Genomic DNA, 14107 nt, shown 5'->3' with positions numbered 1-14107 from the left:
TGTTTGTGTTAATTTCATAATGCTACTATTTTCAAATGTAAAATAAATCATAATAGATTACTTTTGCCATTGATTTGCACCCAAGGAAAACTAGCAGAAAATTCAGGGAGCTGTCTGCATATTGTATTTGTTTACTGACAAAAACAATCAGTTTCAAACCTGCTTATTCTTATACTCAGGAGATCCCAAGACCATTCATTCCAAAGTGAGCCCGCAGGCCCCATGAGCAGGTCCTATCAGTATTATGTCCAACTGTACTTCCATGTTAAAAAAATGAGTAAGTTAAACCAAAATAAAACCCAATAATATTCTTCCATTTTGGACTTTAGAATACATTATTCTAATGGATACCTCCCAGGCTGTTAGCTCAGTTTGACGGGTTTATTTACAAACCTCATATTTATTACAATCCAGCATGATGACTGATGGGTAAGAGGAGCCCACATGGTCTCTGAGTGAAGTCTCCTACTGCACAGTTATGTACCATTTCAAGGGTGACAGTACTTTGATAGATTTGTAAATATATCACTTCACCTCATTTGTTCAGACCTTTAAATATTTCATAGATGACAGGGATAATTTCACATTCCACATTGAAAGACTTTGAGCGTCTTTCCTGAGTAAATGTTTCGAGCTACACACTAGTGAGGATGATCAAAAGGCTTCAAGCAGTTCACCCTTTAGGGTGACTAAGGCCTTCCATTATTCCTTTAGTCGAAGAGCATTCTGCTTTCCTGGCTGTCAGTATGTCCGCATTTCTACAGGTTAGAATTTGATTTTACTCAGAAAGATCAAGGCTCCACCTGTAATGAATGCATGTACCGACATTTAAGCACACTTTCACAAGAGCACTGGACATATAATTCTAATTCGTGCATTCAGATTCCTCCTGGCTGCAGATCACAGCCATGTTCCTTTGAACTCGTAATACAGGCATTTTTATGGAGGTCTGAGCCAACAGCACTGTGTACCAGACCCTACACGCCTCCATTATTTTACTTAGAAAATATAATGAATATTGAAAAGGAAATTAGCCAGGAAGGCAGTCACAAAGTGCATTCCTTTGTACTTAAGTGTGCGCTGCCTTCAGCAACCATTTTTCAATCCGAGCTGAAAAACCCTGGTTTCCTAAGGTGTGGTGAGGTAGCCATGTTTCTCAATTTAGGAGGGGTGTGTGTGTTGGAGAATTAGCTGAAAAGAATCTTCTCCTGCCCATAACTCAGTTGAGAATAATGAACTTATATCATAGTAAGATATATTTTATTATCCAAAAGTCAACTTTAAAATATAACATTTATTCATACACATATACACACTTTCTTCTACTTACATAAATAAAAACCACTATCAAAGGTTCAAGTTGACAACCTTAAACCATTCTCTTCAGTAAAAAATCTGCAAGAAAAGATAGGTGCTTAAAAACTTGAAAGCAGAATTTATCTTCCATCGTGGGAAAGCTCCTGGCTTCTTCACCCATTAAGTAAGCTTTGAAGAAAGAGTTCTTTTCCTCGAATATATGTTTGTTTGATTTTCTGGAATGTCATCTTCCTGCAAAACTATTGATGTATAATGGATTCCATTAAATACTGGCATTGGGCCATTTTAACATGCAAGTTTAGATTCTGTTTCAAAGAATACGTAAGGCCCACGGAATGATCGTTCTCATTCAGATCTTCAGCCAGCCAGCTCATTTCCGTAGCCTAACCAACATCAAGTAGGGGGTAGAGTCTTCAGGCTTCAGGTCACTATAGAAAAGACCACACAGTCATCAAGATCAAGCACATTAAACTGCAAGGATGTAATTGCTGAACCACCGCCATTACCATCTCCACTGTCCTATACCACTGCATCACGACTAATTGCTTTAAGAGATGACAGTTAATTGATGGATTGTAATTTCCCATGAGACACAGGAGAATCACGTTGTGGAAGCATTAAACTTACTCAAATTCATGTAGTTATACTAGAACAAAAGTGAGGAAGTGTGGGGGTCGAGGGTCAGGAGAGTTAGAGGCTGTGTCTGCCACTTCAAGCAGTGAAGATACTCAGCAGAGTGACCTGGAGATGGGAAACACATCAGTGCTCCCTCAGGGTGTTTTAATTCTGTGCGTTTCTCAAAGCCTGACCTTCTCTCCTCAGTGTGTGTGTGTGTGTGTGTGTGTGTGTGTATGTTTTGTTTTTGTTGTCGTTGTCGTTGTCTAATGACCTCTAGTCTCCACATCTACTGGTGTTCAACCCAAGAAACAGCTATATGTTCTAATGCTCAAGGGAAAAGCAAAACAAAACACATCACAAACTTGTTTAGGATACTTACTGAGAGGTGGCATGGAAATATATTTTATGGGTGATTTAAGATATTTGCCTAGATTAATTTTTAAATGTACCTTTTTTTTTTAGTTAAGGGCTACTTTTATACTCCAATCTCTCTCTAGCATTGTAAGCCCACTGTATGTTGGTGAATCCAGACTTACCAAACCATACTAATGCTCACATTCTCAAAGGAGCCAATTAACCGTATTTCATTTTGCAAACATGCGACCTACTGTTGAGATAGGTATGTGGTGAAATGGCTGTAACTGATAAGGGCTACAAGGATTATCACGGAGATAGTAAGACCAACCTCCATGAATTTATGGCTGAGAACCCACAGAAAACCAGCTCGATCCAATGTGGAGACTAATTTCACTTTGCAGAAATCCCTAGCTTCGTTATATGCTCATTGTAACACATTAGCATTCTCAATCATACACCTGGCTGCCACGATTGGGAACAGAAAGCCAATATACGAACACAATATGGACCATAGGGATCCTCCAAGAAGTATCCATCCTGAATATTCCTCTCCCTTATTGAATGTTCTATCCTCAGATTCAATGATCCTCAATAAGGGAAGTAAATCCCACTAGGGCAGGGCTACTCTGCCTATGAAGTAGCCTTCTCTCTCACTGCTTCACTATGAAACTTTCACTTTCAACCATATTCTGGCTCAAATTTGAATTTGGTCCTACATGAGGCCAAGAGCTCACAGTGGGTCCCAGACCCTCGGGTCCCTGGACCCCTGGAATGCCTGCATCGCCATCATATCATTCACACTGCAATTTCTATCAAAAAATCATAAAACAAAGGGCATATTCAGTCCAGTTTCCCTATTTCAATTAGGAACTATTCCCATGTGCCCTTTTCCAAGTCATAGGAAGAAAATAAATCTTTAAAACTAAAAGGCCTTTCACTCTAAATTAACTGCAGCTGCGGTAGGATTGGCGGTAGAAGCCATTGTCTCCAACACATCCCCTCTGTTCCTGCAGCTTTCCCCACTGGGATCTCGGCACTCATTACTGCAGTGGTTACAGTAAGGAGACAACCAGTTCCTGGCTGGCTCCATTCCTTCCAGGGTCAAAACAGTGGATGTTGGCCACAATGCCTCACCACCCCAAGGGAATGGTATCTGGTGTGGATGGAAAGGGGCCACATACTAAACCTAACAACTTCAGGGAAGACCTGTATGGCAAGCCTTGCAAACTCAGAGACCTAAAGTAGCCACATAGGGTTGTCTGAAATTAAAACTTCCTAACTAAAAGCTAGTCAGGGTGGTTAGTCATGTCTAAGGCCAGTCTCTTCCTTGACAAAGATCAGTCTCTACCTTAACTGGGTCTGTCTATTGTCCTTTTGCAGCTACAATAACAAACCCTTGGAATGTCAGAGTAATCCCCTTTTTCCAGCCCCCTCAGGGCACAATCCCCCACCAGAGTGAGAGACCATGTAGCCCCCTCATTGGTATCTCTAAATGTTAGTTAACTATCCTGTACCCACCAACGTAAAAGGATTTGTCTTTCTGTTTTATTCTTTATCTAATCTCCGAGATGCCCCCGCTTTGCTTTCTCCCACCTCCCTAATCTATCACCAATGGATTTCATGTAACCCCCCCTTAAATCTCCACCTTTGACTCTAATACATAAAATAAGCTGCAAAACTGCCATTCTCCAGAGCATTTGCCCAATCCATGGAGATTTTGCTTTCTGGCAATTGTCATCAGTTTGACTCAAATAAACTCAAAAAATCCTCTACAGGTTCAGAGGTTTCTTATGTAGATGACACTGTTAAGGGAGCAAAAATTTGACCATCCTCTCCTCCCTTGTAAAGTTACGCTTTGCCTTTCTATTCCAAACTCTTCCCCCTCCCCACTCTGAAGTGACCTCAGTAAAACCTCGGTATAATGGACTAATTCCAGTGAGGGGGTGTCTGTTAAAGCAGAAAGCCCCTTATATAACAAAGTAGGTTTTCCGAATTCGTGTATTAACAAATTGACAAGTTACTTAGTTTACCTGTTTTTACTTACGTAGACCTGCTTGTGTAATTAAAATTTCGTATGTATGAAAGGTTTAATTTCACAGAAAAGTTTTCTATATGTATTACTATACAGCGGGGCCTTGACTTACGAGTGTCCCGACTAACGAGTTTTTTGAGATACCAGCTTTCTCTTGGCAGATTTTTTGCATTGAGTTGATAGAGTAATTTGAGTTAACGAGCTTCTTAACGAGATCGGTCTCCGATCGAATTAAACTCATAATCAAGGCCCCACTGTAATTTTAAATTTACACTGAATAGACCTAGTAAATGCATGCATTCTTCAGTCAGCATGAGTAAGCAAATGCACACAGCTGGGTGTGGCGTAGCCCACGTGGGAACATGGGCCAGCAGGGATTAAAACTGCCGCAGAAAGTCTCCAGATGACAGAACCAATTACCACACAGGTGATGCGGTGTGATCAAGGGCTAATCATTCCCTGAACATTGTTAATGAACAATGACTCTAGGATTTAAACATGTAGACTACAGCTTTGGTATATAGTCTTGATCTACGTTTGTGAAATTACTAGAGTGTTTTTTCCAACATATGGTCCGTTCACTAAAATTTGTTAACAATAACAGTGAATGAATAATAAAAAAATAACCTATTAATTTAATTATAAGCAGATCTTGGTTAAAAGCATTTTTAAATGAACAGGGTGTTAATTTTCACTTATGACATATGGACCGGCAATTTTGTCTGCTAAATCCGAAGTCCATTAAATCGAGGTCCACAAAATCGAGGATTGTCCTCTCACTGCTTCTGAAGTGCGGGCATTTCACTGCCTCTTTTACTACTGCCGGGACTACTTTCTTTTCTTGATTAGAAGCTGCAGGGCTAGTGGCCAAAAAGTTAAGAAGGTAGCATCTGGGGGCCCAATGGTTTTAGAAGACCGGTTCATATTGGTTTCCTCTCTAGGCTGTAATTACATGTATGATTGGCCAAGTGAAGCGCTTGTTTCAGGGACTAAGACAGAGAGGGTAAGGCCTGAACTCCTAGCCTGATGCCGATCACCGCGGGACTCTCCAGCTCAGGCATGCGCCAAGAGTTGCAGAAAATGGGCTTCTGCCCCCGAGGGGCTAGACTGGGAAATTCAAAAGCTGCTAGAACAGGAAGTTTTTAATCACTTTTTAAATTATTCATGTAATTACAGACTGTTTTCTTTTAAGTGAATATTTCATAGAGTATTATAAAAATGAGGTTGAGACCAGAAGTCTTTTTGTTTTGTTTTGTTTTACATCTTGTCACTTTGGATTCTGTCAACACTAGAAAATGACTTTGATGGTTTCAACTATCATTTCCATTGCTTTACTGGGTCATTATCGTTGCTTAATTGGGACATTATTATTGAAGACACTTGTCATTAACAACGCAGGCAGTAAAGTGAAATACAAGGAACTAGTCTTACCCTCTTGACATTTATAACATATTTTGATTTGGGATATAGACATGGACATTTAAATAAATACAAGCAATTTATGCTTAAAATACTCATCAATAGCACAGAACATGTGAGCAGTAGAAGAACAAGGACAAGAGAGGAGCCTATCTAGTTTGTTTGCAGAAAGTACTGAGACCTAGCGTGGGCTTGTTTTGCAGCAAAGAAGAGGTAAGAGATATCTAAGTGAATTAATTCATTTATTCAGTAAGCATTCATATGTTAGGCTCTGAGAAGTCAGTGGTGAACAAGATTAACACAGTTCCTAGTCTTGAAGAACTGATAAACAGACAGTAAACAATGACATAAGTATTAATCCACTGGGATCTCTCTCCAGTGGGATGAATGTCAACATTCATGAATGTTCAACAGAGGTTGTAAAGGCAGGTGGGGGTAGAAGAAGAGAGACTTTACCTTGTAGCGACGGCCTTCGATACCATTGTCCTAGGAGTTTCAGACCAAAGTGCCACCTTGGTTTTTAGTTCTTTATTCTAAAGTTGGAAAAAAAATAGTTCAGAAATCACATAGTTCAGGAGCACATTAATCATGCTCCTGATCAACCCTACATCACTCCTTGCCCTTCCTGTCAGAACACAGACGGTAACCAGTTGAAAGTCACTAATATCTCTGAAATGACACACTCACTAGCTTGGAGACCTCATTCAGTTACTTAACCTCTCTGTGCCCAACTTCTTCATCTGTAGAACAGATATAACCATAGTCTGTTCTTCAGAGGTTCTGAAATGAGATAAAAACATGTAAAGGACTCAGCTCAGTGCCAGGCACTGATTTTTAAGACTTAAAGGCAGTTGGTTTTTAACTGCACGGAGTGATAGCCCATCGATGGTATGTTTGCATGATTTTTTGTATTATATTTGCTTATCCACATTTACTCTTTTATATAGAATGAATTAATATGTTAGCTGTGTAAAAATAACATAAGAAAAATATTTTATCAAGTAATATTTGCCAAAAGGCCACTTCGTAAGAAAAGCAGTGAGGAGACGCCTTTGAAGACATTTCTTAGCAGACAGAGGCTGTAATGTGCCACAGATGATATCACTTGAAGCCCCCGAGGCACCACCACCAGCCCTCATGGGGCACTAGTGAACACGAGTTCTGAGCCAGTTATTCCACAATCACCACGCTCTCAGCTGTGGAGAGCTGTGAGCATTGTCTTGATCGATGGTCAGTCCCATATGACCTAAAGCAGGTGAGAACCTAAGCAAAGCCTGAGGCTTGAGGAGTTCACCCTGCAGAATAAGCAGAACAGTGGTCCTCTGGGAAGGTAGAAATGGTTACAAAATTCACGATGTAAAAATCTGGACAACCTCTTTCTGTTATGAGTTTTTTCTTCTGTTGGGAAAGCAGAAGGAACACGGTAGTGGTGGAGATGGTGAGGTGGGAGGGACGGTGACCTGGGAGGAATAGTGAGGGGGGATGGTGAAGTGGGAGGAATGGTGAGGTGGGAGGAATGGTGAGGTGGGAGGAATGGTGAGAGGGGATTGTTAGGTGGGAGGAATGGTGAGGGGGGAGGAATGGTGAGGTGGGAGGAATGGTGATGTGGGAGGAATAGTGTGGCAGCATGCTGGGAGTGTGACCGTGTAGCTCTGGTCTGCCCTGGGGAGGAGCAAAGCTCCAAAAGATGAGCAGATTTGCAAGGAAGTCAGAGCCTCTGAATGTTTACAGAACAGGACAACACGGAAGTGGACAGCAAGCAGGACCTCAAAATACTGAGGGCTTCAGTAGACAAGGTGACCAGGTTGAGGCAGGCAGTGACTAGCCATCTGACAAAAACAGAAGGGTTGACCCTGAGCAGGAAGTTGAGCTGAGGCAGCTCTGGGGGCTTCATATACTCCAACCTCAGTGGAGGCTTCCCTAGTATAAAGGGAATAGTTGGCAGATAGAAAAGCATCTCAGTAAATGATCAAGTCTTACGCTGAGTTTTAAAACTCTGAAAAATAAGAACATTATAAGAGCCTTCTTGAAGTGAGTGAGCCCTGAGGCAAAGTTGGAAGCCACATGGATATGGATAAAGAAGAAGAGAGAGGACAGCTCAGGGTTGGTATTAAGTAAAGGTTGGAGACAGCAAATGGGCTATCTGACTAAGCTGGCCTTGACCAACCTTCTAATGCCAGGCCATATCAGCTGCCTCCACAATATAGCAAGTATTCTAGAAAATTTGCATGGACTTTTAACAATTATTTATTAACTAGAGGCCCAGTGCACGAAATTCATGCACAGGGGCGGAGGGTCCCCTCAGCCTGACCTACACCCTCTCCAATCCAGGACCCATCGGGAGATGTCCGACTGCTGGTTTAGGCCTGATCCCTGCAATCTGGGACCGCTGGCTCCTAACCACTAACCTGCCTGCCTGCCTGATCACCCCTAACCACTCTCCCCTGCTGGCCTGATTACCCCTAATCGCTCTCCCCTGCCAGCCTGATTGCCCCTAACTGCTCTCCCCTGATGGCCTGATCACCCCTAACCATTCTCCCCTGCTGGCCCGATTGCCCCTAACCACCTCTGCTTTGGCCCCCGCCATCATGGCTTTGTCTGGAAGGATGTCTATTTGGTCTAATTAGCATATTACCATTTTATTAATATAGATATGTAATGTAAATTTAATAATGCCAAATGTTTAATACTGATACTTTAGTAATAATTAAGAGCACCTCTCCCCAGAGCTATAATTTCTTATGCACAGAAGATACACATACACATACATTCACAGAAAGACACTCATAGATCATCACAGATATGCACATATACTCACACATGAACACCCAGACACAGTCGCACACAACTACACACACACACACACACACACACAGTCACAGTCACATTCACACTAAAATATATAACAGATTTCTCCTTACCTGGGCTTCAAGTACATTAACTTTTTCTTTCAAATTTTCAATTCTTTTATCTTGTTCTTTTAAATTAATTTTTAAGCCTTCCATCTAAGAATTTGGAAACACAATCGAAAAATTTTGTCAGACAACAGGGAATAGTTATGTAAGTCAGGAATTGTGCAGGTTTCTGTGGTCAAATGAGGTACATCCAATACAAAAATGAAATCCCAAAGCATCAGGAGACTCAGTAGGCCAAGGAGAATGGCTGAACAAATTGGCTCCTGGGGACGTGAGCACACAGACAGTGCTATTAAACATTTCAATCGTTGGGAAACCTGTTTAAACCAAATTCAGCGGGAGTGCATCTGTGGAAAGCAGCACTGGCCATCCTTGTGCCTCAGCCACATAATGTTTTCATGCTGCAGATGCAGAGGCCAGTGGACAAGATGCCAGGCCACTGCCTGGCGTGGGGAAGCAACCTGGGGCAGAGATCTGGTCAACCAGTGTGGAGAGCGGCTACAGGGTTTGGACAGGCTCAAGCCTTGGACTAATGAGAGGGCACAGTCCTCTCATTGCCACGTGCAAGTCCCAGCTTGGAGGGCAGAGCCCTCCCAGCACAATTATAGCCAACAGCTATGGTTGTGAGCTTGAACCTATGGTCCAAACATGTGGCCCCACGTCCCTAAGTGATGTGGACTTGATAGAGTTCAGGTGCATGTAATTGAGTAGGATCGAAACTCATGAGAATGTTGTAAACATCTTGACCACACCCTTACTTTGCCTCTTGGAATCTGTCTATAAAATAAAGACACAGCTAGTGGGTGCTGTTGCTGTATCTCCATCAGAGGAGCAGTGTCCCACCGAGACCCAGCTTTCATTCTCTCGTCTATCTTTTCTAAGCCTTTGGCCGTGCTGGCGCGGCACAAACCAGCAGCATGGTGAGGCGAGCCTGCTTTGCTTCAGAAGAAAAGCATCAGGCCAGTGGCAGCATGGGACTGGGAGGTGGGGAAGTTCAGAGTGTGCAGGAAGAGGAAACTCATGGATTCTAAGGCCAACCCTGCCACTACCGGCTCCGTCGTTTAACTACTGTGGGCCTCAGGTTTCCCAGCTGTAAAATGAGAATGTGGGATGCCCCTAAGCCAGGGGTGGGCAAACTTTTTGACTCGAGGGCCAGAATGGGTTCTTAAACTGGACCGGAGGGCCGGAACAAAAGCATGGATGGAGTGTTTGTGTGAACTAATATAAATTCAAAGTAAACATCATTACATAAAAGGGTACGGTCTTTTTTTTTTCCAATCGTTTTATTCATTTCAAACCGGCCGGATCCGGCCAGCGGGCGGTAGTGTGCCCCCAGCTGCCCTAAGCCCTTTCTGGCTCCGAAGAGCCGACAGCCGATTCTCTTGGTGAGGTTCTAACCATGTAAGCACCAACGTTACATTTATGTCAGGAAGGTGTTTGAGGTATTTAGAAAGACTCCTTTTGGAAACAAATACTAGTACAAAAAATGAATGAAGGCACCCCTTTTCTAATACTCCTCCTAAGTAAATTTACATGAAACTGACCAATTATTCCTTCCTCAAGAAAAGGCTGAGCCTCCAAAATATACACAATCTTCTAAAGAGCACTGTACATTACCTGGCTCAGGACTCTTCAAACATCACTGAAACATCTACAACAGCGATTTTCAGCTGATGTGCCAAAAAATGTTTAAACATGCAATACCTGACTCTGTAGTCAGAGGCACTGACCTCTTTTCCCTTAGACTGTCAAATAAAAAGCGACAACAGCGAACACAACTATAGCCGTCTGGGTATGAATGAATCAAAATTACTTTTTTTTGTTAGATCAGCAAAAAACATATTTTTCGTGTGCTGCGGGATTTTAGTAATTAGTTCATGTGTGCTATGAGATGAAGAAAGTTGAAAATCGCTGATCTAAAGAGCAGTTAAACACAATTTCCTCAATATCTTAGTTGAGAACATTCCAGGTGCTGGCATACAGGAAAAAAAGGCATTGAAAACAGCCATGTTGTTCGGGAATAAGAACAGCCGTCCATGGGGAGAAGAGTCCGGCTGCCTGTGAAGCCCAGGCAAGCCGCTCCTATGGGGTCTTCTCACTGTAAACATACCATCTACCCAGAAACGTCTGGATTAACCTGACCTCCTGGATGACTCTGCGCAGGCTCTGGTGTTGGGAGTGGATCACGAACTCCAGGTGAGAGATCTGCTCCTGGAGAAGGGAAATCTCCTTCTGAAGGCCCTGGACACTGGAGATGCAAAGGGAGAGAGAGTAAAAGACTCACGAATGCATCGAACAGCTGGTATTTTGTTTTGTTTTGTTTTGTTTACAGCTGTGCTGCTAGGTTATCCTCACTTGCTACCTTGCTACTTATTGGGCATTATGTGAGTCAGATGCCCAGGCCCCTTCACACAAGACAGGATGAAGATAAACAGCCAGAGGCAGCCTCTGGTTAGCTCAGATAAGAACTTCAATACGAATATAAATTCATGTCAAAAGCTCCTTTCTGGCCCACCAGCAGGTGGTTGATCCTGGTTGTAGTGACTCATGTGAAGCATCGGCCTATAGAATGTGTCTTGCCTATGAGCACCCACAGACCTAGCACCCATCAGGATGCACGGAGAATTCAAGGGGGTAAGAGTTTAGAACAGGGGTGGGCAAACTTTTTGACTCGAGGGCCACAATGGGTTCTTAAACTGGACTGGAGGGCCGGAACAAAAGCATGGATGGAGTGTTTGTGTGAACTAATATAAATTCAAAGTAAACATCTACACTAATAAAAGAGAAACATAGTAATTGGCGTATGACCGCTACCCTTCCCATTGGCTAATCAGCAAGATATGCAAATTAACTGGCAGCCAAGATGGCCGCTGGCAGCCAGGCAGCTTGAAACTAACATGAGGATTGCTTGCCTCAGTGAGGAGGAAACCAACGTTCCCTGCCTGATTTGCCAGCCTCTCAGCTGCAACTCTAAGTAACTATATGGGCTTCAGCCAGCCGGACTGCAACATTGTATCAAATACAGATGGAAAACAAAGGCCAGAAACCTGTTTTCAGCAGCCGAGGCCTCAGAGCTAAAGCTGGCCCAGAATAAAAAAAGAAAAAGAAAAAACGGAGCGGTTGGGAGCTTCAGTCCCAGCCTGAAAACAGCCCTCAGTCCCTCACCCATGCTGGCCAGGCACCCCAGTGGGGTCCCCCACCCTGATCCAGGACACCCTTCAGGGCAAACCAGCCGGCCCCCACCCATGCACCAGGCCTCTATTCTATATAGTAAAAGGGTAATATGCCTCCCAGCACCGGGATCGGCAGAGCCGTGAGGCCTCCTGGCACTGGGATCAGCGTGACAGGGGGCAGCATCCAAACCCCCTGATCGCCCTGCAGCTCTGTGTGTGACAGGGGGCGGGGCCCCAACCCCCTATCTGCCCTGCTCTGTGTGTGACGGGGTAGAGCCATAACCTCCCCATCGGCCCTGCCCTGAGTGTAAGAGTGGCGGCGCCCCACCCCCCTGATCGGCCCTGCTCTGTGGGTGTTAGAGGGTGGCGCCCCCCCCATGGGCCCTGCTCTGGGTGTGATGGGGTAGAGTCATAACCTCCCCATCTGCCCTGCCCTGAGTGTGACAGGTGGCGGTGCCCCAACTCCCCAATTGGCCCTGCTCTGAGCCTGACCAGGGGCTGCACCTAGGGATTGGGCCTGCCTCTGGCACCCGGGAGCAGGCCTAAGTCAGCAGGTCGTTATCTCCCAAGGGGTCCCAGACTGCGAGAGGGCACAGGCCAGGCTGAGGGACCCCCCCTTCCCCCGAGTGCACAACTTTTTGTGCACCGGGCCTCTAGTCATTACATAAAAGGGTCCGGACTTTTTTTTTTTTTTTAGTTTTATTCATTTCAGATGGGCCGGATCTGGCCCACGGGCCATAGTTTGCCCACGGCTGGTTTAGAACATGGGGTCAGGAATGAAGACTTTACATACATACCAGAAACCCATTTCCAATGACACAGTCAGTATACCTTATAGATTGTCTGTTTGTCTATTTATTATTTTGGCTTCCTACTTTGGGTAATTCTGGTACCTGTAAATAGCTCAAGAGGGAAAAAAGGAGGAAATTAAATTCCAGGTAATATTTTGAGTCTACATCAACCATTGTGAAAAAAGATGGTTGAAGTTTGAATTTAGATTATTCATAGTTTCCTAAAGCCCTATTTAGGTAACTGGAACTGATTATACAGTTATAATCGATTGCCAGTGTTATCTGAGTTATGAGACAACAGCATTATGGCAAGACCACCAAACTTGGGAGCCTCGTGAGTTTGAAGTCACACACCTTTCTAAGCCTCAGTAAAACACAGATAATAATTCCTACCTCTTCTACTTTACAAGATTGTATTATAGACTTAAAGGGATAAAGTGAATGTACTTTGGGAAAATGAGCTTTTTACAAAGTAATATATGAATATAATTTTCACTTATTAAGGTTTTACGATTATTGGCCAACATCCAATTGCAATTCTGATTTCCATAGAGCCTGTTCAAATATTACAAAGGTCATGGAAATTCATGCCACTCTACAGAACATGTTCTCATTAGAAAAAAAAAGTCTCTGTTTGTGTCACAGCATGTACTCAAAATTGCTTCTCAAACTTCATGTTCATTAGAGGATCTTGTTAAATCATCAGGGATCTTATGCACATTCTGATCCAGGAGGCACGGGCAGGGCTTGACATTCTGCCCAATAGGAAGCAGTATTAGGCCAATCAGTCTCTTTCCTCTGGAACTGGAGAGGAAAATGCAAAGAATATAAACCAGCTGGTGAAAATGGTGGGGAAAGTTAATGAGCTGTACAGGAAGAACAAAGGAAGAGTGAAACCACTCGCACCCAGGACAGAATGGGAGCAACAAAATAATCTGGTTTCTAAAAGCCGTGTCAGGTGCCCGGGATGGCCTCTTGTCTTCCCAGAGATGCCTGCTCTCGAGGGCCACAGCTCTCCTATCTGAACCTAACCTTTATTTGTGGGAGCTTCACCAAGTCTCTGCTGCTTTAACCCAAGAGTCTGATTCATGCTGATTTCATTTTATTGCCTCTTAGCAAAGTGAATACCTCTACACACAGCTCAGAAAAAGCAATAAATGAATATTTGTGATACTGACAAACCTATGAAAATTGCATAGGCCTGGGTGTTCAAACATCATTCTATAAACACAAAACATCCATTTCCCTCAAGATATTTCTAAAACCTCTTTAAGAATGTTTTGAGAATTCTTTATAACCACCGCTCATATAGAATAGAACTGAAAAAAAAAAATAGGTCAATTTCGTTTTTCAAATAGTTACATTTGGGGGGGGGCGGGCTCAAAGACTGACCAAAAAAACTATTATCAATAAAAAAAATCATTTCTAAAAGAAAATTCAGACTGTCTGGACTCTTACTGGAACTAAGGAGTTGCTCACAGTATT

General features: G+C 43.2%; 1 protein-coding gene across 2 annotated transcripts in view; it reads right to left on the bottom strand.

The window, feature by feature from the left end:
* Positions 1 to 1286: 1286 nt before the first annotated feature.
* Positions 1287 to 14107, bottom strand: part of CCDC68 (coiled-coil domain containing 68) — a 44221-nt gene continuing 31400 nt past the window's right edge. For both annotated transcript variants that reach the window (XM_006764483.2, XM_015564430.1), the window contains exons 10-13: positions 10801 to 10906; positions 8665 to 8748; positions 6200 to 6276; positions 1287 to 1745 (exon numbers count right to left, since the gene is read on the bottom strand). In XM_006764483.2, coding sequence (XP_006764546.1) covers positions 1688 to 1745; positions 6200 to 6276; positions 8665 to 8748; positions 10801 to 10906 — 325 coding nt within the window. In that variant the 3' untranslated portion in view covers positions 1287 to 1687. The remainder of the gene's footprint in view (positions 1746 to 6199; positions 6277 to 8664; positions 8749 to 10800; positions 10907 to 14107) is intronic.

Source organism: Myotis davidii, unplaced genomic scaffold (genome assembly GCF_000327345.1).
Source record: "Myotis davidii unplaced genomic scaffold, ASM32734v1 scaffold38, whole genome shotgun sequence".
NCBI lineage: Eukaryota > Metazoa > Chordata > Mammalia > Chiroptera > Vespertilionidae > Myotis > Myotis davidii.
The sequence above is the reverse complement of the archived record's forward strand: the minus strand, read 5'-3'. Positions and strand labels throughout refer to the sequence as shown.